Source organism: Callithrix jacchus, chromosome 15 (genome assembly GCF_049354715.1).
Source record: "Callithrix jacchus isolate 240 chromosome 15, calJac240_pri, whole genome shotgun sequence".
Classification (NCBI taxonomy): Eukaryota; Metazoa; Chordata; class Mammalia; order Primates; family Cebidae; genus Callithrix; species Callithrix jacchus.
In genome coordinates this window covers 16,699,443-16,723,768 of record NC_133516.1, presented here as the reverse complement: position 1 = coordinate 16,723,768, position 24,326 = coordinate 16,699,443, and the positions used below count along the sequence as shown (strand labels likewise).

The window sequence follows — 24,326 nt, the reverse complement described above, 5'->3', positions numbered from 1 at the left end:
GCAGGCCAGACCATCGTCACGGGTCCGAGGAGGGAGAGCCATATTCAAACCCCTCCAGCCTCGAACCAGAACCTCCAAATCCGAGACGCTCTGCTGATGAGGACCTCGAAATATGCAGGCCAGTGAAAAAATCTTGTGGCTTTGAGGGCTTTTTATCGGCCAGGGGAAGCAAAAATCTCGGCGAGCTGACACCAAGTCCTCCCCTGCCGCGTAGCAGTGGTAAAGTCCGAAGCTCAAATTCCGAGAATTGAGCTCTGTTGATTCTTAGAACTGGGGTTCTTAGAAGTGGTGATGCAAGAAGTTTCTAGGAAAGGCCGGACACCAGGTGATTATTGCTGTTGCTGCCGCCGCTGCTGCTGCTGCTGCCGCCGCCGCCGCTGTTGCCGCTGCCGCCGCCGCTGCTCATGATCATTATTTTACCTTTTAATTCTTTTTTTTTCCGCTCTTGCCAAATGCTTTGGCTCCAAGTTTTCTATGTGTATCTATTGATATAAATGTATATATTTATTTATTCTAGCTGTCAGGTGTTAAAATAAATGCCGAAGATTAGTCCCACGTCTCTCCCACTCTAGGATGTAGATTTTTAAAAATGTATTTATTATTATTATTGTTGTCTTTGAGTGAATCGGCCGGTTTGGGGAGGCTTTTGCCACCCTCCCTTGTGCTGTTTTGGTTTTTGGAAAGGAGGTGGAGGAGAGGAAGGAGGGGAACTAGGGGGCGGCCGGAGCAGAGAGGACGAGACAGTGCTTGGGGGGCGATTCGGGCAGGTCTGGGGGCTGTCTGGCCCCGGACCGCGGAGAGGACGCGCGCTCGCGCTCTCGCTCTTTCTGCTGCTGCTTGCGTACGGCTTGTGCTCTCTCTGGATTCGTGCGGCTGTGTTTTTTCCCTCTTTTCTCGCTTGCAAACTGCTTTTCTTGCTCCCTCGCTCCTGGCCTCGCCTTCCCTCCCTCCTCTTTTTCCTCGCCGCTTCTTCCTTCCCTTCCCCTGTCCTTCTGGGTAACTCCGGGAGGCGAAAAGGGAGGCTGCCCGCTCGCTCGCCCCGCTGGCTCTCTTCCACCGGCCTCGGTCCTTTAGATTCCCTGCCTTCGAGCCGAACCGAGATTTGGAAGGAAAAAATGCAAGCGAACTCCTCGGGTTTTTGTTTTTGTTTTTGGTCATAAATCCAGATGAGATGAAGTATCGTGTCTACTATTTCCTTTCAGAGCCTTGATCTTCCTAACGAGAGACGAGTGTTTTGGTGTCCCCTGCCCCTGTGTTTTGGGGAGCTTGGGGGCGGGGGTGTTGAACACTTTGAAAATTATTCTTTCTTGGTTGTAGTCGAGGGAGTCGGGAAGCTCCGCGCGCTCTCCCTGCTCATCCCGAGGAGAGAGAGGCTGATGGCGGGACAGGGCTTCTTGGGGTGGGTGGGAAAGGGGTGCGCATTGCACCTGCGGTGCCTTTCGGCGTGCGGGGGGACTCAGGGCGCCTCGACAGGACGGCCCGGGAGAACGAGAAAGGTGGCGGGATTTCTGGCCGCCGCGGTGTTTGTATTTTGGGCTCTGCGTGACTCTGTGTTGGCTCCCAATGGCTGTTCCCTCCCTTTCCTAAATTTTATTTTATTTTCCCATGGTGCGAGCTTTGTAAAAAAAGGAACTGCGGGCCTAAGCGTAGTGGACGCCGGGCGTCAGATTCCCGCGGTCCCTACCCTGGGCGAGGAGAAAGACGAACCGAGCCCCAGCCCGCGTTCCTTCTGTGCGAGACTCGGGAGGAGAGAAGGGCACTTTGTGGCTCTGGCTGGGGGGGACCCAGCGCGGGAGGAGCGGGCGCGGGCGCGGGCGCGAAAGGAAGATCTTTGTGAGTGATTTTGCAAAAAATAGATTGCGAGGTTGGTTGGATTTGCAACCTGTGGCTCTCCTCGAGGGAGTAAGAATGGGGGAAGGCGGCGGCGGCGGCGGCCCGGGGAGGGAGTGGGCAGAGTTGGAGCCTCAGAAATCGGCTGAGCTCCGGGGGCGGGCGGGGAGAAGCGGGGGGGCAGCAGGAGCTAGGGGCCACCCCACTGCCGGATGTAGTGACCGTGGTAAATGTCTTGAGAACTGTGGGTTGCGTTGCCTTTATGATGCCGTGTTATTGGAACCCTGGCGAAAAATGGAACTAGTGTTGCAATAATGAGTTTTAAAGCTCCCCCATGGAAAACAAAAACACAACCAAACCGATTTAAGAAAAAAAAAGAAAAAAGACCCTCTGTGTTGTGTTCCCTCCCGGGATGGTTGAGTTGGTGGCTGGGTTTTGGGGGTGGGGGGTCCTGACAGTTGAGCAGATAAATGACCCCAAACCAGGTGCTGAAAGTCCCAAGCTGTTACAGGGCCCCTGACCACCTCAGCGAGCCAATCTCCACTCCCCTCCCACCTTCCCATCACCCGCCACCCCACAACCCGCCAGGATTTAATCTTTTATGGATTTTTTTTCAATCAGTTTATAGTTTCCAGGAGGAAAGTCTTGTAACGCTTTACTTTTTCTCCTCCTCCTCCTCCTCCTCCTCCTCCTCCTCCTCCTCCTCCTCCTCTTCTTCTTCTTCTCTTTCTTCTTCTTCTTCTTCTTCTTCGTTTTAAAGTAAAGTGAGTCTCAGTAGCTGTGTTTTTTACAGTCTGGATTAAAAAAAAAAGTGGGGCAGGAGAGAGGGAACCAGGGAAAGGGCTGTTTAGAAATACAGTTTGTGGCTCTGAGCAATGCCACGGGCTTCCTCTACACAGACTGCCAGTTTCCCTTTTTCTTTGCAAGGTGTGTGTGGTTTTAATAAATAACTTAAAAAAAAAAAAGAGGGGCGGCAGGATCCATCAGGAGACAGGTATCTATTTTGCTCACTATTTACTACCAAGAGCCTTTGGCACTGGAACAGAACCTCGTAAATCTGCAGCCCAAGTTGAAGTTCATCTGGCCCTAGTCCACACGCTATTCCTGGAGGTAGCAAACACGAACTCAAAGGAGAGAGATGAAATCACATTATTGCTTTAAAATATATACTTTTTTTAAACGAGAAAAAGATATTTGTCTCTGGGGAAAGAGGAAATGGCGAATAAGTATCAGGAGATGGGCATTCCTTTACTCTAATGACTGCAGTTGAGTCTTCGGGCCAAAATAGAAACCTGTAGATGGGAAATAACACCCCACCCCCACCCCAAGTTCATAAATAGAAGTTTCCAGTATCCTATTTGGAAGACTTTCCAATACTAGAAGCTGAAGTATTGGCTAGTTTTAAGGATCTGTTGATAGTGACAAGAAGCCTAGATGCTGTTCATCAAAACTAGGCGACTGGAGGGAGAAAGTCAGGAAAAGTGGGAATTCTCCAATTATCCCTTTCCTCTTCTTTTCAGTTTTGAAGGGTGTTATCCCAATGCTTTCTTGAAAAGACTAATTTATTCTGGGTTTGGTGGACAGGGATGGGACTCTAGATTCTTAAGTTGTCGTTTGCTGAGCCCTTGAAGAGTTCCAGTTATTGGTTGAGTAAATGGTAGCCATGGATAGATGTCAAAACCCTTCCTTCCCTCTATCCCCCGCAGGGTAGTCACACTCACAACCCACTTTGTTGTGAAAAACTTAGAGATTGAGAGGAGGCGGTGCGGCAGCGCCACCCCTCGGTAGGTGAAACTATTGGCAAAAGTCGATTTTGGGGAAATATTGGGAAGTGACCTGATGAAGCATTATTTCCCCCCCAGAGATTTAAAAAAGAAAAAATAAGGGAGATAAAACTAATTGAAAAAAAAAAGGACTTTGCAGTTTATCAAGTACGGAAGAAAAATGTTGCTTTCCGACTAGGATGGTGTTATAATAGGCAACGTGGTTCTGATATATGTATATATATTTGGGGGCGGGGAGGGTGCCTGGTTGACTGTAAGTAGAAGAGTTCTCCAGGCGGAGGTAGCCCGCCCTTCCCCTCGGAATGACTTCTCCGGGCATCTGAATTCTGCTGCCTGCCTGATGCCGAGACCGTGCGGGATGTTTTGGTGTAAAACATCAGAGTGGCTGGAAGTGCTGTAGTTTTGCCGGCGGTGGTAGGGCGTGTGTGTAGGGGTGTGTTGAGGAGGTTTGTGGATGGCGTGGAGCAGTGGCAGGCTGGTCTGCAGCCCTCTGTGAGTCAACATGGAATGGCGCGTGCCGCTTTCCAGCACTGCGCAACAAGTGGGACCGCCGCTGCCAGCACAGCGAGGGTGCAGCGCAGTGGCAAACCAGGCCGGTGTGGAGGCCAGGAGCGGCTCCTCCCAACCCTCCCGATGTCTACTCCGAGACCCTCAGCTTCACCAAAAGCCCACACCCAACTCCCCAGAACTTCCCCGCTTTGCCCGGAGCCGTGAGCCTGAGTGGGGACCCCGCCCTCGGCCCCCAGTGCCCCCTTCCTCCGAGACGATCAGGAGTTTATTCCCGACTTTCTTTGCTGGAAGACCAGTGTTTGGCAAGAATCTCTGCCGATGCCATCGAGTGCTATTCTACCTTTTGAAGACAAGTGCACCTACTTTCCCTTTCCAGTACATAAAGCTTTTCCGGGGGAAAAAAAAAAAATCAACTTATAGTACATGAAACCCGCTCCGGATGCCCGCGTTGTGGTTGCTACAGGCGGGAGCGTCGGGAAGAACGGAATGACATCCACTAAATTAAATGTTTTCCAGCTTTGCTTTTAGAGGCAATCCCACCCCCACCCTCGCCGCCACCAGACAGAAAATAAAGCGGGGCGGGTAGGGATCGGAGTGGAAGCTGCGGCAGCGCGGCGATTCTCGGACGGGCTGGCCTGCCACCTAGCGGTGGGCTGAGATCGAGTTCGCGGCCAGGGGCGGCGGGCTCGCGGTGCCACCTCCCGGGCGGGCGGCCGGTCGTACCAGATGCTAGGAAGGCACCCTTCAGTGGGCATGGCCTACGACCTCCAAAGTTTTGTTTGACAAGAGGGATGAAAATCAGAAAGACCTCGCTGCTCGCCCAGTCCACAGTCACTCAGCGACGAGCATCTATTTTCACTAAAAGAAACCACAAATAACCCGCTTCGAACACACCATCTTCCTGTCCCCGCGGCCCTTCTCAGGACTCGGTAGTGGGAGGATGCGCTCTAGGAGCTCAGGGGCTTTGGGACGTACAACTCTTTTTTTTTTTTCTTTTTTTCCAACAGTTGCGGAAACAGGCCCGACGAGGAGGCTTGTTAATGGTGAGTTAGTGACTTAACCAGGACCAGATTTTAAGCTTCTGAATTTCATGCCCGTGTCCGAAAGTAAAAGGTGGGTTTATCTCAGCTCCTTTGAAGTATCTATGAGAAAGGAGCGGCGGCCAGAATCAGGAGTTAAACCTCTTAGGACACCTTATTTGCCAGTGCTCATTGGAAACCGTTCCCCAGCAGTTTTGGAGGAATTTTTTTTTTAAAGACCATATGGCTTAAGATTTTCGGTAATAGACAGGAAAAGCCCAGATGGTGCTGAGGGGTGGGGGTCTCAGAGCTCGGGGGTTCGCGTGTTAGACAGGGGGGCGAAGGCCTGGGCCAAAGACTTGCAGGGACGAGCCTCGATTCTGAAAGCGCTCTTTTCCCCTTCCTTCCATCCCTTGCATGGTAGCCTGGCGAGAAACCGGGTATGTGTGTGTGAGGGGGCGGGGGTCATGCGGACTGGCCAGAATCTGTGCCACAATAGCTCCTCCGTAAAGTTTTCTTTTTCCGAGCTCGTGACTTAAGATGGCAAACGCTCGTCCGCAGGCTGGCGGCCCCTAGCGGCGGCCGGCGCGCTCTGCAGCGGGAGACGGCGCCGTCTCCCCTGCCCTGGTCCGCGGGGATCGAGTTCAGCCTCTCCCACTGCGGGAGCCGTCAGAGGCCGCGTCGGAGAAACGCGCCTCTGTTCGGGCTGGAAACGAATCTGGGAACGTGTTTGAAGCGCGGTCAAGTTTGACTCATCGCTTTCCAAGGACAGTTAGTGCCTTCCATCTTCATTAACGTGAATAAGGACCTTGGCTGACTTCTTTCCAGATCGGATTTTTAAAGGCATTGTTTGCTTGAGGAGATCATGCCTCTCCCCTCCCCCGCCAGCCTTTTTTTTTTTTTTTCTCCAAAAGCTGAGCCCAATCCAGCCAGGATGGCCCAGGGATCTCTGCCCCGGGACGTGATTTGCTGGCATTGTCTTCGAGCCCTTCTGGAAGGCTGTCTTGAGCTGAGCGTATGGGGAGCGTCCCTTCTGCAACTCCTCTTCAGATCTTGATGATAAAACACATCCTTCTGTTTTATTGCATTTCCTAGAAGCTTGCAGGCTTGTAAGAGCGCTGTTGGCAGGAAACGTGATAGAAATGAAAGTCAGGACATCGTGTTCCCGGACACCTCGGTTACCTAAAGCGGCTGCCGAGGCCATCGTGTTATCAAATTGGCTTCTATCCACTGTCGCCTCCCGCACCCTCCCGTCCCCCAGACAAGAGGGCGAAGAGTGTTTTCCCCTAAGAGTAAAAACAACTCAGCGGTCTGACCTCACCCTCTGCCGCCGGACCACGGTGGTGTCTACGGCCGTGCAGAGACTCTGCGGAGACCGGGAGCCCCACCGCAGGGCCCCTGATGCGGGGTTCACTCCGGCAGCTTCAGCCTTATTAAAATTCCTTGTCCTTGTCCCTAAACAGTGCTTTACACTTTCAAATTCCCCTTTGGATTTTTCAGCGAGTTATTGGAGTTATTAGATTACCAATAATCCAACAGCCGGCCTGGCTGGAGAGGCAGGGGGAAGGGCGGAAGGCATTCTCCAAATCAGGAGGCTGTGGCCAAACTAGGTCAATGGGAAGGAGGGGAGGGGCGAGAAAGGGTTGGACGGTTTCAAACCTTGATGGAGGGCTCTCTCTAGTGTTAGGCAGCGGTAAAAACACTTAGGTTTACCTTAGGTTTGAGCTCCCGGAACCACGGGACTCCCAATTGCTAATAAACGCACTTCCTTAAGCTTAACTTCCCAGATTCTCATCCCTACCCCATATTAAAACCCAACCTTCTCTTTCACCTTTATTTCCCCAGGCGAAGGGGTGAGAAGGCCTCAATGTAGAATTTTGAGGCCAAAGAGGCTCAGCCTTTGCGGACCGACTCTGACCTTTCCGCTGCCGCAGAAGGGCTGAGCGGCACAGTGTGGCGCCACTGGCTAGTTTTAGGACCTGACTGCGGCCTTGGTTGCTGAGTCTTTCGCTGTCCCCTGACCCCCAAAAGCGCACCCCGGAGCCTGCTACCGAGAGCAATTAGGACAGGGCACCCCGGGGTTATAATTCCCGGGAGGGCCGCGGGAAGATGAAGCAAGCGTGGAGAGCGCCAGTGCGCGCGCAGGGGTCGGGGCCGGGTCTCTGCCGAGTCCAAGCCGGATCTCTACAGCTTCGGGAAAATCGGATTCGGAAATCCTTACGGCCTGGCGGCTCCTTTTCTAAAGACTCTGGGCTGAAACCAAGTGGAGCTGGGTTCCCGTGCTTGCCAACGTAGGCGGAAGGGGCTTTCGGTTTAGTTTTACTCCAACCTTGGCTGGGGCACCTTTGATGGAGACCCTCAGCCCTCGGGACTCCATCTTTTTGACCTTGAAGTCTCGCCCAAACATCCCCCTAAAAGAAGGGGGGCGAGGGAAAATGGAAGGCAAAAAGAGGAAAAAAAGCAAATAAACTTCGGAATCGGGCAACTTAAAGTCACGATATGAGCCTCGGATTGGATTCCAACTCCTGGGTTCTAGTCCCAGCTCTGCTACTAACTGACCTTCCCCGTTGATAAATTGTTGTGGGTGAGAGGTTGGACTAGGTGAACTCTGAGAGCCCTGGACTCGGTGCAGACGAGGGATTTAGGGGAAAGTGTGCTGTATTCCCCGCGAGCCTTCCCCGGCGGCCCCGCCTCCCCGGGTGAATCCCCGGCGGCCAGCGCAGCGCAGGCAGCGATCCTGGCGGCTGCAGGGCCCGGCAGCTTCCTGGAAAGTTACTTCTCGTTGGAGCCGGCGATAGGCAGAGCATGTTCTGTGAAATCCGCAGAGCCGAGATTGACTACGTTCCGGGAATGAGAGGGCTGTGCCATTCCCCTCATTGCCTGCTGCCTTGACGGCATAACAGGAAAAAAAAAAAAAAAAAAAAAAAAAAAGGCATACACACAATGTTAGCTACTGAGGTGCACGAAAAGTTTTATTTGAATGTAACTAAATTAAGGGCCGCCACAGTCATCCCACAAAGCCTCCGTCTCGCCTTGCGGGGGGGGGCTTGGAGGTGGATCGCCCAGGGTCGGGCAGTCCCTGGAAGACAGGTACGGCGTCGTCGGGGTGGGGTAGTGAGGTCTGCCCAGGCTTGCCCCGACCCGCAGGGCTCCTGTTTGTGCTCTTGTGTGTGAAGGAGAAAATGGGGCTGCCTGGTGCCAGCCCATGGGGAGGAGGGAGGAAAAGGATGGGGTCTTTTGTATTGGCTAGCTGTCTGTCTCTTAACCTCGCCTCTGGCTCTTCTCTCATTTCCTCTCTTTCTCTCCATCTCTCTCTCTCTCTCTCTCTCTCTCTCTCTCTCTCTCTCTCTCTCTCCCTCTCTCCTCTCTCTCTCTCTCTCTCTCTCTCTCTCTCTCTCTCGCGTCTGCTGCTGTCTTCTCTCTTTGCTTTTTTATTTTCGGTTCCTGTTTTCGTCTTGAGTGGAAAGCTCTTTTAAAGGATCTGCCTTCTCAAGGAGCCTAGTTGGATATGCACAAGGAAAGCTCCAAAGGAGCTAAAGGGAAGAAGGGAGGAGAAAACATCCAGCTCTCCTGTGGTGGTTACTGAGCCCGCGGGGGTGCGGGGACATTGGGATGGGAAGTCCGGGTCTGGGGACAGCAGTTGTCAGTTTCTCACTGACAGCCCTGCTTTTCCTCGGAGATTGTTTTTGTGGGTAGTCTTGTGTGCGGCATTGGTGGCATGGCTGAATCTAGAAGATGTGACCTGTCCAGGATTTGCTGGAAATTTGGTTTTGAGATCTTGGGCAAGGCTTCTCACCTGGAGCTTCAGTTCCCTCCCTGATAAATCAGGGCTGTTAGAAGGATAAGATGCAATCGTGAGGGGTGGGAAAGGACTAAGAGCTGTGTACAAAAGCAAACTAAATGCTGGTGGTACTTTCACACCTGCGGCATCTAGGGTGGGGGTGGTGACAGCATTGCCCACACTCAACCCACAGGCTCAGGAGTTGGGGGGAGGGCCTCTTAAGAAGGGCTGGCTTACGAAGGAGTGAGCTTGATAAGGACCTGTGCCTTGTGTGTGTATCTTTGCTTTTGGTCAGGCAGAGGCTTAAGGTGAAAAGCCCAAGTCCCAGCTGACAGTGGACACTGGGAAACTGTGTTTGTTTGTTTCATTCTGCATCTGGAGTGAGTCATTGCCACTTGTCATGGTGAAATGGCAAATCTGGGCTTCCTGTGGTTCCAGAAGCCTGCGCCTGGAAATCCACAAGCGAGCTGGTGGTTGAAGCTGGTTAAAGAACAGCCTAGGTATTCCAGAAGTGTTTGAGGATCCCTTCCATGAGGGAAGAGAGGCAAGTTTATAAGTAAACCTCCCATGTGTCTTCAGCTTTCTTTTGCAAAGGAGAAAATCCTTGAAGTTTGGTTAAGACTGAGTTAGTATATCTCTCTTTGCCTATCTTGAGTTGGGATGGGGAGAGGAGGAGATGGATTCTTCTGTCTTTTTCTGTCCTCTCCCTTCCCCACTTCCTTCCCTCCAGTCCCCCACTTGCTCACATGCACACACTAACTTTGGAGTCGATGGGATTGAGTGGCACTTGGGACCACAGAGAAATGTCAGAGTGTTTGGTTACAGACTCAAGGAAACCTCTCATTTTAGAGTGCTCATTTGGTAAGACTCAGCAGCCTGGAATGGGGCAAAGTGTTTGTGTGGGGGAAGGAACTTAAAAATGAGATTCACCCACATCAGGGTGCTGTCTTGCATGTTCTACAGCACGTAGGCTGATTTGGAAAGGGGACAGGAATTTGAGCCAGAAGACCTAGGGCCGGGCCACTAACCATCTACATGGCCCAACATGACCTTGCTGGCCTCGGGCCCCTTTACCCGGAAAATAGCTCTAAAAGGTTCTACTTTTTTTTTAAAGGGGGAAAGACAGTTCAAATATTGTTTTGTTTTTCAGCCCACATTTGATTGTAAATGAGAGTCTTACACCTGTGCTTTTAATGATTGTGTTTTAGAGAAGCCAGTTTGGAAGAGGTACACATTTCATTAAATCTCTTTAAGGTTTAGTGCTCCCTGGCCAGTTCTCAGCTAAATCACGTAGTTAAGTCTTTTACCAGCAGGGAGAAGCACAGACTTGGAAGCAATAGCACTCTGTCTGGTCTTAGACCCAGTAGGGCAGGGAGAGTAAACTTTGAAAAAGAAGACAAAGGTTTTCAAGGAATATATAGACATGACATCTCAGGTTGTATTCTCCAGAGCCTATATCCACTCTTAATGTTTCAGAGAGGCAGGAAATACTGCCTAGCTGTTTGTCTTGAGCAAGCCACGTGAACCCCTAAGTCTCAGTTTCATCGCCAGTGAAATAAGGATAAAGATATTGTCCCTATCATCCTTGTGAAATCATCCTAAGACTTGAAAGATAATATTTTAGCCGGTTTTGAATGGCGTCTAGTATATTCAGGCCACGGATGGATCATTATCATTCATGTTGACAGAACTACTTTTCTTATTTTTCTTTCCCTTAAACTCAAGTGGCCTTTGGATGGTATAAATTTTTTTCTTTGAAGCAGGAAATACATGTACGTATGGATGGATGGATAAGTAATTAATGTATGTGATTGTACTCCTAGTACTCAGGATAGAAACATTATTATCTCATAGCTTCGGGTGCCTGTCGTTTCCGTAAGAGCAGAGCTGGAAAACGTTTGTTAGCTTGTGGTAAAACCACAGCAGCTGGCAAGCTGCAAGTATCAAAGCAAAACTAAGTGTGTATGTCCTAAAATAAGACCGTAGTGGACAATCTTACATTCGTTAAATCAATTCCTGTTTGCTTTCTTCTCTGCAGGTTTTAAGCAAAATTTTGGACTGTGAAGCAAGGCATTGGGTAAGCAAATCAAATTATATGCTTTAAATTGTTGGGACGACCTGTTTCTTTATGCCAACGCGTGTGTTTGGTGAACTTTGCCACTGTTCGTTATACGAGACAAGGATGACCAGCTCCCTCCACATCACTCCTAGTCCTCACCCCTTCACCTCTCTATTAGACTGTCTTAACGTTTGTGTGATCAGTCACTCTCTTACCATTTTTTTGTACAAACTAATTCAGCCAGCTCCTATTCAGCAATGATATGCTAGCTCCTCGAGGTACGAAAGTCAGGCAACTCTAAAGCCTGATGGTGGATTGACCAATGGTGACTGAGATAATGAAATGAGATACGTACAAGAATAGCTGTGAGTTTTGGGAACCTACTATGAACGAGGAATGTATTTCTGATTTTTGTAACCAAATAGGTATTATTACTTCCATTTGGGGAAACCAAAGCCAAAAATGAGTAAACGACCTGCTTCAAGTCCCACAGCTAGCAAAAGACAAGTGTAGCCTGATAATCTGAAAGCACCTGGTCTCTCCATCTCTCCATCTCAGCATACTCACTGCCTCTCAGTGCTTGCCAGAATCTTTGGTATGTGGGAAAAACACTCCGCAAATATTCATTCCCTTTGCTTTTCCCCTAAAGAGCTTTCTATCCCAAGTTGTTGGATAAAAGTTATTCTCCCCATTTTACAACTGTGAAGAATAATGGCCACACTTGGGGTATGAACTGTTCAGAGATCAAACACAAGGGACCTGAGTTGCACTCTGTACCTCAGCAGGCTGAGCCACCTACTCTGATACCCGTGGCAAGCAGGAAACAGGTTCTGGAGGACTAACAGGATTTTGGCCTCTTTTTTCAAGTGAAGACAAAATGGCCTCGCCGGCTGACAGCTGTATCCAGTTCACCCGCCATGCCAGTGACGTTCTTCTCAACCTGAATCGTCTCCGGAGTCGAGACATCTTGACTGATGTTGTCATTGTTGTGAGCCGTGAGCAGTTTAGAGCCCATAAAACAGTCCTCATGGCCTGCAGGTGAGGGGTCTGAAAGGAAAGGGGGGGTGAGTCAAAGTAGGGTGATGGTGCTGGCAGCCGAGCAATGTGAAACATGTAGGCCTTTTACTGCATCTGGGACGATGTCTCTCTTCGTCTCCAGATCTCAGCACCATGGCCTGGCAGGGTAGGCTCCCAAGGAGTGAATGAATGAATACACTTTTAGAAAAGAAAGAGGCATATTCTGTAGGAATAGTGGGAGAAAAATCGTATACCGCCCCAAGAAAGGATGTGTTTGGGGCAGACGTGGAGAGTAACTTCAGTTAACCAAGTGAAAAAATGACAAAAGATTTCAAATGAACTTTCATCTTTAAGTAGCTTAAGCAAGTTAATTTGAAATATTTTGCTCTTTTATGCTATAAATGTATTTATTTTGTGCCACAACTGAATTTCCATGGGTGTTCAGAGTATATGTAAGAATAAGAGTGAACTAGCTGATTCTTCATGTTTATCAAGTATTTTAAGTTTTCAAAGCAATTTTGTATTACATGATGTCATCTCCCTGGATCTTCCCAGGAGCCTTCAGTGTCATGCATGGCGCTATTGCCTTCATTCTGTAGATGGTAAAAAGAAAGCACAGGGAGGGGAAGTGACATAGAATCAGGGATTTCTGTTGCTGCTTGATAACATATCCAATGTTCACTGTAAGCACCTGCTTTTTAATAGTGGAAATAACAGAGGTTTATAGAGATGTAAAAGTAATAGATGACGTTTAGATGCTTACCACGACAGGCATCATTCTATATCCTTTGCATTTTCATTCTTGCACAACACTATAAGGTAGACGTGATTGTTCCTCCTACTTTGAAGAAGAGTAAAGCAAGATGCAGAGCCAAGTGTCTTACCAAAAGTTGCATAGCTACTTGAGGGAAGCCTGGCTCACTTCTGGCAACCCACTCAGAAATAGTAGAATTGAGAACCAAGAATGGTAGCCCAGCATTCTCGTTTACAACTGAGTCCTCTTTCCACCACCAGACAGCGTGGCACCTGGAGGCATTGCTTGGGGTTTGGCTTGGGTCTTCTAGGAATAATTGACTCTCTGTTAATCTATGGACTTTGATAAAAGCAGTAGAGCATAGATAAAGGCATATTTTTATTTCTTTGTCATTCATACCTAAATTCTAAAAACAAAAAAAAATAGAATAAAAAAAAATAAGTATAAGTGCAATAGAACAAGAGGGAATGCTTGAATGCTTATGCCAAGGATAGACTAAGAATAGTTACTGCAAATGAGTGCTAAATTTAACTCTGGTAATCCATATAGTTAAGACTAAAAGGAAAACAGGCCCTGTGACTTTAAGAATATTCACTTACCCGCTCTGATCTTCGTTCCTCCAGTTGTAAAGGCAGAGAATGATAGTACTTATCTTGCAGGGTTGTAAGGAGCAAAGGATCATGTGCGTAAGGTGCTTCATGACTCCCTAACATTTGGTGAGCTCTCCATAAATAGCAGCTATTATTAATTACCGTGGAAGTTCTGGAGGTAGGCCCAGGGGAGAGGGGCTGAGTGTCAGTGCTGACTGTAATGGATCACACATTCCATACGTCTGCTGTAGTGGGACATGTGTTTGTTTTACAGTGGCCTGTTCTACAGCATCTTCACAGACCAGTTGAAATGCAACCTTAGTGTGATCAATTTAGACCCTGAGATCAACCCCGAGGGGTTCTGCATCCTCCTGGACTTTATGTACACGTCTCGACTCAATTTGCGGGAGGGCAACATCATGGCTGTAATGGCCACAGCTATGTACCTGCAGATGGAGCATGTTGTGGATACTTGCCGGAAGTTCATCAAGGCCAGGTGAGTTAGCACCTGGGTAGACGCCTCGGAGATGGCAGAGACAGTCCTTGATCAGAGACCTTTGATAATTCATGCACACATAAAGAACAGTCCTCTGTGATGTGCTGCAAGCCCCATTTCCACTCGTTGCACACTTACGCTCTTCTTAACTCTGGTGTCCCAGGCAGACTTAACTCCTGTGGCTATACAGAGATGTCCTGTGCTTTACCACATCTTGCTTTCTTCCATTCACTTAATACATCCTCTCTTCCTACCCATCTTGCAGAGCCAATCTTGGATTTCAGCCCTTCCATGAAAGGTTTTCTGATTACCAGTTTTCCTCCCTCAAGCTGTTCCTCTGTGTTGCGAAGCGTTTGGCCTGGGCTTTAAGCTTTCCCTCTCTGTTAATATTTGCATATGTATTTTAGTTCTCCTTCTTCTGTTATAACTATTTACATATGTGCCTTCGTTCCCTACTAGACTGTGGGCTGCTCAGGTTATGGGGCTATCTTGCTTACCTTTTACGTCACGCTGCTCCTACTAGGCAGGACATTATTGAATTGAGTGGAGTTCCCTGAGTTTAACCTCCTACCTAAGGGTTGGTAAGACATGACCTTCATTTAAAGATGAGGAACTTGAGATCCAAAGAAGTGAAGAGCTTCGCTAACTGGAACAGAGACTCAGAGCTTAACTTCTTCAGAACCACTGGATCCAGCCATGCTAGGGTGACTGAATCCTCGCTCAAACAGAAGGGCTTTCCAGGCTGTGTTTGAAAACCTTCAGGAGCCAGGAACTCAGTGTTCCAGGAACCACACAGCATGCCTTGGACAGTTAGAATTGGCTTCTCTTTAACCTTCTGATTGGTTCTAGCTCCATTAGCTGTGTCATGGTGAGCTGGCCTGTTTATTTTGCCCACATAATGTCCCTTCAGGTGTATACAGCTAGAGCTCTTCGTCTCCTGTGGGTGATAATGGTGGCAAGATCATCATTGCTGTCATTTACAAGCACTTTCAGTGGGTCAGGCCTTGGGCTTAGAATGGCTAAGTAACTTGCTCCAGGTCACCTAGCTGCTAAGTGACACAGCCGGGTTTGCAAACCAGGTCTGGCTGTTCTTGCATTGGCATTTGCTGCCCGTTTTCTGTCGCAAACTTTCATCAGCATGTGGGGCAAGTTTTTTCTTCAGGTTACTCATTTGTATGAGTCTCCAAAAGGGTCATACCAACATGGTATAAATTCTTCTTTTCCTGTTTCCCTGGGTGTAAAATGGAGACAATAATCACTGCCTTTCCTTCCGTTCAGGATTTTGCAAGGGCGAAATGAGATAAGAGCTTTGAAAGTTTTATGTGAGCCATAAAATTTTATACCATAGGAAGGGCTATAGATTCACACACATGCATAGATATGTGCTTTAAACATAGAAGATCATGTCTAATGAGGCACAGATCGTGCCGGGAACTCACTGCCCTTCTCTGGGCCTCAGTTTTCCCAATCGTAGGCTGGATTTTCAGGCTTCTAGCATAGATGGGTTGTAATTCTGTTTCCCTGCTCTGGAACCACGTCCCCTATGTCCAGCTAATTCAAGCACAGATGTGGTTATATAAGGTTCCCTGGAAGGTCATCTGTTTAACAGTTCTGATTTGGGGCCATTGTCTTTTCTCCTTTTTCCTCCCACAGTGAAGCAGAGATGGTTCCTGCCATCAAGCCTCCCCGTGAAGAGTTCCTCAACAGCCGGATGCTGATGCCCCAAGACATTATGGCCTATCGGGGTCGTGAGGTGGTGGAGAACAGCCTGCCGCTGAGGAGTGCCCCTGGGTGTGAGAGCAGAGCCTTTGCCCCCAGCCTGTACAGTGGCCTGTCCACACAGCCAGCCTCTTACTCTATGTATAGCCCCCTCCCTGTCAGCAGCTTCCTCTTCTCTGATGAGGAGCTTCGAGATGTCCGCATGCCTGTGGCCAACTCCTTCCCCAAGGAGCGGGCCCTCCCATGCGACAGTGCCAGGCCAGTCCCTGGTGAGTACAGCCGGCCAGCCTTGGAGGTGTCCCCTGGCATGTGCCACGGCAATATCTATTCGCCCAAGGAAACAGTCCCAGAAGAGGCACGAAGTGATATGCACTACGGTGTGGCTGAGGGGCCCAAGCCTGCTGCCCCCTCAGCCCGGAACGCCCCCTACTTCCCCTGTGACAAGGCCAGCAAAGAAGAAGAGAGACCCTCCTCAGAAGATGAGATTGCCCTGCGTTTTGAGCCCCCCAATGCGCCCCTGAACCGGAAGGGTCTGGTGAGTCCTCAGAGCCCCCAGAAATCTGACTGCCAGCCCAACTCGCCTACAGAGTCCTGCAGCAGTAAGAATGCCTGCATCCTCCAGGCCTCTGGCTCCCCTCCAGCCAAGAGCCCCACTGACCCCAAAGCCTGCAACTGGAAGAAATACAAGTTCATCGTGCTCAACAGCCTCAACCAGAATGCCAAACCAGAGGGGCCAGAGCAGGCTGAGCTGGGCCGCCTTTCCCCACGAGCCTACACTGCCCCGCCTGCCTGCCAGCCACCCATGGAGCCTGAGAACCTTGACCTCCAGTCCCCAACCAAGCTCAGTGCCAACGGGGAGGATTCCACCATCCCACAAGCCAGCCGGCTCAATAACATCGTTAACAGGTGATTTCAGGGACAGTTGGTGTGAGGTCAGGGGTTACCTGGGCAGGGTTCTGCATCATTTCTTCTGATGGATGCAGGGGTTTGTTCTTTTCTTGTCTGAATTGCTGAGCCTATTAGAGGTGTGGAATCAGTACCTATTGACTGAGTTAGTCTAAGTAAGGAAGTAAATGACACTTAAGTAGTGTATATTTTTTCATAGCAAGAGAGATAATAGCATTCTGTCAATATCACAGGCACTTCCTGTGATCTTGATGTGGCGGAGACCATCCTGCTACCCTTGATTGAGAGAGGTTGTGGGCTGCGGGGTAGCTCTGGCTCAGTTTGACCCTGGCCAGTTTGACCCTTTCTATAGAGGCTGTTTGCAGATAAGCTCGAGAACAACTCTGGGGTCTCAGAGCCTGAGTAGTCAGCCCAGCTGCTGCCTCTGGGCTTGCATAAACACAGGGAGGAGAGGGTGGTCTTGGGGCCCTGCCCCAGGTGCTGAAGCTGTCTTTACTCCTGCCCCACAGGTCCCTGACAGGCTCTCCCCGCAGCAGCAGTGAGAGCCACTCACCGCTCTATATGCACCCACCGAAGTGCGCGTCCTGTGGCTCTCAGTCCCCACAGCATGCGGAGATGTGCCTGCACACCGCCGGACCCACGTTTCCCGAGGAGATGGGAGAGACCCAGTCTGAGTACTCAGATTCCAGCTGTGGTGCGTCCCTTTCCCTTCTGCCCCTTGTCAGGGAGAAGGAAGACCCCTCTGCTCCATGGGTGTTGTGCTCCACTTTACTTACGCTGTTATCTCTGATTGGAGCAGTCCCCAACTGGACGTCCACTGGCACTCACAGTCACCAGCCGTTCATCCCACGCTTCGCTTCTTAGGGAGCTCGGCTAACCAGAGCAAGGAATGGGGTATTACAGTTCACCTGGGGTATCAAGATTTATCACACAGAATTCAGGTTTATTCCAGCAAAAGTCGTTTGTGGGGCTGGCTGTAATGCCCAGAGCCTTCTCCATTCCTCAATACCAAAACTACTGGGACTGACCCGTGTACATGTTATTTTCCCACCAGGCTGTGTATTCTATAAGGAGAAGCATCCGATCCATTCTTGTATCCCCCACAGGTGGTAGTAAGTCTCTAGCACGGAGTAGGAACTCAGTAATGTTAGCCGAGTTAAAAGAGTTGAAGCAAATTACCAAATTGGCATTTCTGGATAGTCGGTGATTGGCATCCCCAGTTTTCACTAGACAAAAAAATGCTAGTTATTCACCCATCTCTGGCTACAGGAATAGAGCCCGGTAGTACCTAATCAGAGTTAAATCACCATGACTTGTCATTTTCAAATCATTACAACAAATGAAAAAAATAATTAGCTACTTATACCAAGAGATTTGGTACAGGGTCATGGACCCCTAGGTGGGAGAGTGAGGACTGTCCCCTCCTGCCCCGTGGCCATTTTGCCTTTGCTCTGCACTCCAGTTCCTTTTCTCTGGGCCTCTGTTTCCACTTCCACCATCGACTTTGGTCTCCCAATCTCACGGGAGGATTTGGGAGACATGAGATCCAGATAGGTGCAAGGGTGACCACAGAGTGTTCATCGTGAATTCCTCCTTCAGTAGAATTGAATTTGACCTATATGTTACACTCCTAGAATGCTCTGTTTTATTTTGTGTAACGTAGTCGCCTCCTGTCAGATAGGCGGGACAGGGATTTATTATCTGACTTTGAAGACACAGATACAGAGAGAGGCTGGGAGGTGGAGCCTTGCCTGAGGGCTTCCGTGTATAAGTGTAAATAAAACTGAACACTTATTTTTAATAGTCAATTCTCAGAGCTCTTGGGGAAAGAATCTCTGTTGTGCTTTCCTCAAACTGGTGTAGGCCCTCTGAGTACCTATGTGTTTGAGCTTCCCTTCTGTACCTTAATTCAGTCCATCTCCTTTCTCCCTTCTCTGGCTAAGACTAAATGCTAAGAACAATAAAGTCCCCACAGATCCTTTGCTCCAAGCTCTCATGAATGTCGGGCGGGTGAGTGAGGGGCTGGGGGTTCAGTTTGGCACAGGGGATAGCTACAGAGGACGGAGGCCTGAGAGCCCTACCTCCCTTCCTCCTGCTGACTTTGGTGTCCCCCTCCCACCCTCCAACAGAGAACGGGGCCTTCTTCTGCAATGAGTGTGACTGCCGCTTCTCTGAGGAGGCCTCACTCAAGAGGCACACGCTGCAGACCCACAGTGACAAACCCTACAAGTGTGACCGCTGCCAGGCCTCCTTCCGCTACAAGGGCAACCTCGCCAGCCACAAGACCGTCCACACCGGTATGGGCCTGCCCCACATGACCGACCTCTCCACAGTCATTGGAGCAGGACACGGAGAGGATCCTAGAGAAAGCCGAGTGGGGCGAGGCAGGGAGCAGGCCCCATCTTGGCCTGAACGAGGGGCCCGACCTTGTCTTCTTTTTGCTTAGGGACTTGACTTATTCACTCCCTGTACCCTCTGTCTTTCCTCTGAGATGCTCTATCCTGCATTCCTGCCTTTGCTGAGGTCAGAAGTGTTAATCTCATTTCACAGGTGAGGAGACTAAGTCTCGGAGAGGCAAACGGATTCGACTTTTTAAAGTCAGAAAAAAACTGAAGGCCTCTTGATTTTTTCAAATGACTTGTTCCTTATTAGCTCACCTTCCATTACAGATAGCTTCTCCTGGCCTGATTGTTGTTTAAAATTTACTCCCTTAGTACTGTATGTGGCCCCATTATCCAGAAACTTTCCATGAAGGAAGGTCCGGCCATTCTATTGGTTTCCTCTGCCTGAGCATCTACTCAGACCCAAGCCCCCTGCCTCTTGCAAATGGAATCCAGCTATAGTTGCCACAAGTGGAAAAATGTTTGTTCTAAAAGAGAGAAACTAGAGCAGCCTGATTGTGTCTCCCTGGTGAATGAGTTGATGAGCGAATCTGTCTTATCCAAGTGAAGAGCTAGAAGAGCCTTCCCAGGTAATCTAAAGTAGCCCCTCAGGTTCCAGAGAGGGAAACTGAGGCCCAGAGAAGGAGAGTGACTTGTCCATGTCCCACAGGCAGATAATCCTAATGACAAAGCTGGTCCTAAAGCCCAGGCTTCCTGGAACCTCCCCCTCCCCTGTCCCACAGCTGGCATTGTTGCTACTCCATGCCACCACTTGTTTCCTGGCTCTGGTCCTCTGCAAGATATGCAGGTGTGTGTGAAACAGAGCTGGCAGGCGTGGGGGCAGGCCCCTGGATTCTCTCTCTGACATTCCCTAAGGGAAAGGAAAACATGAGTGACCTCAGGGAGGAGCAGTCTGCTTAGAAATCCAGGAGCCAGGGACTGTGGAGACCTCCCTTATTGAATATGGGTTTCCTTTTTCCCTTTTTCTTGGTAATAGGTGAGAAACCCTATCGTTGCAACATCTGTGGGGCCCAGTTCAACCGGCCAGCCAACCTGAAAACCCACACTCGAATTCACTCTGGAGAGAAGCCCTACAAATGCGAAACCTGTGGAGCCAGATTTGTACAGGTGAGCAGAGTGGCCTGGGAAAGGCCTGCTCAGTCCGTGTGTGCTGATGAGGGGGTGCCCAGAGGCTTGCACTCCACCCCAGAAGCCCTCTCATGTGTTCCTCTTCGTTCAGGTGGCCCACCTCCGTGCCCATGTGCTCATCCACACTGGCGAGAAACCCTATCCCTGTGAAATCTGTGGCACCCGCTTCCGGCACCTTCAGACTCTGAAGAGCCACCTGCGAATCCACACAGGAGAGAAACCTTACCATGTACGTAAGCCTCTTGCGGCCTCTCTCTAGCCTGTGGGGATGGGGAGGGCGGGTAAGGAGGTGGAGCAGGCAGGCAGTGGAACTGTTGGCTCCAGTCTCAAGCACACAATGGGCCAACCACTGTGCTCATAGTTGGAAGACCTACATCTGAGCCTGATGGTCAGACACCTTGCTCGACCTTGGCCCAAGCCTTAAGGGGACTCATCTTTAAAATGGGGGGTATTAGAATAGGAGATCTGGGCCTGAGGGGAGGAGTCTAGACTATGGACACATAGATTTGATTCATTCCACATAGATTGATTCATTCATTTCACAAATACTTACTGAGTGCCTGCTGGACACTCTATACTGGGTTAGATGCACATTTAAGATGAGCTAAGGTGTTTGAGAAGGAACAGTCTTAGGAGGAGGAGGAGAACAAGAAGAATGTTATATTAATTAATGGGGTGGGTGTGGTGGCTCACGCCTGTAATCCCAGTGCTTTGGGAAGCCGAGGCAGGTGGATCACGAGGTCAGGAGTTCAAGACCAGACTGACCAACATGGTGAAACCCCGTCTCTACTAAAAATACAAAAATTAGCTGGGCATGGTGGCGGATGCCTGTAGTCGCAGCTACTCAGGAGGCTGAGGGAGGAGAATCACTGGAATGGGAGGTGGAGGATGCAGTGAATCGAGATCACGCCATTGCACTCCAGCCTGGGAGACGAGAACGAAACTCTGTCTCAGAAAAAAAAACAAACAAACATAGAAAAAGTCATGTTAAGAAAGAGGAGGTGGCCCGTGTGCAGCACGACAGTGTGGACAGGGATTGTAGTGCTCTAGGGTGGGGTCTCGGCAGCTACAGCCTGTGTGCCAATGTTTGAACATTCCATGAACTAGGAATGTTTTTTCGCAAAAGTAAAAGAATATTTTGTGCCATATGCAAATTATATGAAATTGAAATTTCAGTGTCTCTAAGTAAAAGGTTACTGAAACATAGGCCTGCTCATTTGTGTACACGTTGCCTATGGTTGCTCTGGGGAGTTGATGACGTCCTTCTAGGTGGTGATGGGAACAAGGATGAATCAATGAATGGCTAACCTACCTGCCAGAGGTTAACCTGCAAGACATGGTTATTTTTGTTCACTTGTATATCTAGCAGTGAGTGAGTATCTTCTTACTTGCTGTTTGTTCCTGGGCAAATTCATTATCCTCTTAGTAGCTTAACTTCCTACCCTGTAAAATGAGTTTGATAGTGATATCTACCTCATGGAGTTGCAGTATTAACCAACGACTGAAGTGTTGAGGATAGTGCCTGCACATGCTAACTGTACAGTAAATATCTGTGATAATAATGATTTGCTGGATGATGCATGGGATAGCAGAGTTGAGAATGACTTTTCAGTGGTTATTGACCCAGGCCATTCAGAAGGGAGACCCAAGGCCCAGAGAGAGAAATGACATGCTTGGGACACACAGCGGTGAATGGCACAGAAGCAGTGGACCCTGTGTCTCCCATGACCAGAGATTTTACACAGGGCTCTGCTCATTTTTAATTTTTCTTAATCTATTTCCATTGTTGCTTCAAAACATTTACTCTACCTGAACATATTTCATTACACTTTTTATTTTAGAATAGTTTTAGATTTATAGAAAGGTTGCAGAGATTGTACAAAAGGCTCCTACATGCACCTATTTTACCCTATTGTTAACATCTTACATTAGTTCAATACATTTGTCACAGCTAATGAACCAATACTGATACATAATTATAAGCTAAAGTTCATACTTTATTTACATTTTCTTTGTTTTTATCTAAGAATGTCCTTTCTCATTCAAGATCTCATCTAAATTACCCCATTACATTTAGTCATTCATTTTATTTAATTAACTTTTATCTAAACTAAAATGCTTCATTGAATTAAATCAAGAAATAGCTGCACTTGCTAATGTTTAGTTATCTAAGATATATGCCCTAGGAAAGCATATAACTGCATTTAAAAGTATACTCTAGACTCTGGAATTTCCATGAATTCAGATTGGCCTAGTCCATTTGTCCAGATGTGTTCAGATTCATTGCATAATTTGACTAAGAGGCATATTCTGTTAGACACGAGGAAGATTATAAAGTTTAGAGAAAATTAGCCACTGCCCTCAAAGTGTTACTCACTTAAGAAGGATCCATGCACACGGAGGGCTGGGTGGCAAAGCCAGAAATCTTACAAAGGTTCAAAGGAAAGAGGGATTATTTTCATCCTTGAAAGATTCAGAAATGCCTTAATAATGAGAGGAGTTTGTATCTAACCGTTTTTGGATAAGACTTGAACTTGTGAAGTCAAGGCAGGGAAGGACGTCTCTAGCAAGGGAGAAGCAGAAACAACCCTTGGGAAAGCACGGAACGGACATTCGCAGGATGCTAGCTTATCTGCTGGCAGAAGCCGGGATTCATATGGGTTCATAACCTCCTCTTTGAGAGTCAAGAGCTGCCCCAGTCCCTTGCAGGGAAAAATCTTCCTCTCTGGGTCTTTGAGCAATGACACGTTTCTTGGGTTGATGACAGCTAAGGTTTGTCTCTGCTGTCCCTGCAGTGTGAGAAGTGTAACCTGCATTTCCGTCACAAAAGCCAGCTGCGACTTCACTTGCGCCAGAAGCATGGCGCCATCACCAACACCAAGGTGCAATACCGCGTGTCGGCCACAGACCTGCCTCCGGAGCTCCCCAAAGCCTGCTGAAGCATGGAGTGTTGATGCTTTTTCCTCTCCAGCCCCTTCTCAGAATCTACCCAAAGGATACTGTAACACTTTACAATGTTCATCCCATGATGTAGTGCCTCTTTCATCCACTAGTGCAAATCATAGCTGGGGTTGGGGGGTGGTGGGGGTCGGGGCCTGGGGGATTGGGAGTCACAGCAGCTCCCCCTCCCCCACTGCCATACAACATTAAGAAAATAATATTGCTTCTTCTCCTATGTGTAAGGTGAACCACGTCAGCAAAAAGCAAAATCATTTTCTATGTCAAAGCGGGGAGTATGCAAAATGAGGAATGTATATGTTTCGTGGGAACAGATGTTTCTTTTGTATGTAAATGTGCATTCTTTTAAAAGACAAGACTTCGGTATGTTATAAAAGAGAGGGCTTTAATTTTTTTAACCAAAGGTGAAGGAATATATGGCAGAGTTGTAAATATATAAATATATATATATATATAAAATAAATATATATAAACCTAAAAAAGATATATTAAAAATATAAAACTGCGTTAAAGGCTCGATTTTGTATCTGCAGGCAGACACGGATCTGAGAATCTTTATTGAGAAAGAGCACTTAAGAGAATATTTTAAGTATTGCATCTGTATAAGTAAGAAAATATTTTGTCTAAAATGCCTCAGTGTATTTGTATTTTTTTGCAAGTGAAGGTTTACAATTTACAAAGTGTGTATTAAAAAAAAAAAGAACAAAAAAACCCGCAGAAGGAAAAACGTGTAATTTTGTTCTAGTTTTCAGTTTGTATATACCTGTACAACGTGTCCTCACGGTGCCTTTTTTCATGGAAGTTTTCAATGGTGGGCGAGCGTGCGCCATCCCTTTTTGAAGCGTAGGCAGACACAGGGACTTGAAGTTGTTACTAACTAAACTCTCTTTGGGAACGTCTGTCTCATCCCATTCTGCGTCATGCTTGTGTTATAACTACTCCGGAGACAGGGTTTGGCTGTGTCTAAACTGCATTACTGCGTTGTAAAATATAGCTGTACAAATATAAGAATAAAATGTTGAAAAGTCAAGCTGGCTTGGTCTGGAGGGCTTTTCTTGTGTGGGAATGGGGCCCGGCCTGGGGCTGGCGCCCTCAGCTCCTAACCTAGTGGGAAGTGCTCTTGGAGGGGAGGGGCTGCTGGCTGCTGCATTTTCAGAAAGGAGTGTCATTTGAGATGAGGCTAGGACTTGTTCCTGGTACCTTGGCATGGACGCACATTTGGATCCCAGCATCAGAGGAACTGTGGCCTCCAGGCCCTGTTTCTGAAGAGCTCAGGTGGGAGATTTTGGAAGGACTGCCCACTCAGCTCTAAGTTAAGCTTTCTTTCTTTTTCCTCCCTCCTTCCTTCCCTCCTCTCCTCCTTCCTTCCCTCC

The 24,326-nt window shown here is 48.6% G+C and overlaps 1 protein-coding gene across 12 annotated transcripts; it reads left to right on the top strand.

Annotated features, from left to right (window-relative positions):
• Positions 1-7: 7 nt before the first annotated feature.
• Positions 8-23,986, top strand: BCL6 (BCL6 transcription repressor). 12 transcript variants are annotated; one of them, XM_078350121.1, is made up of 11 exons: positions 267-5,167; positions 6,239-8,233; positions 10,963-11,001; positions 11,851-12,021; positions 13,619-13,840; positions 15,494-16,465; positions 16,975-17,159; positions 18,595-18,762; positions 19,844-19,974; positions 20,087-20,224; positions 22,791-23,986. In XM_078350121.1, exons 4-11 carry the CDS (start codon positions 11,861-11,863, stop codon positions 22,932-22,934), a joined length of 2,121 nt encoding a protein of 706 aa, XP_078206247.1. In that variant the 5' UTR covers positions 267-5,167; positions 6,239-8,233; positions 10,963-11,001; positions 11,851-11,860; the 3' UTR covers positions 22,935-23,986. The 12 variants fall into 12 exon arrangements, with proteins under 12 accessions (XP_035130620.1, XP_078206250.1, XP_078206247.1 ...); XM_035274729.3 differs by lacking the exons at positions 267-5,167; positions 6,239-8,233 and adding an exon at positions 8-118; XM_078350124.1 differs by lacking the exons at positions 267-5,167; positions 6,239-8,233 and adding an exon at positions 8-118 and having other exon boundaries at positions 11,766-12,021.
• Positions 23,987-24,326: the final 340 nt, after the last annotated feature.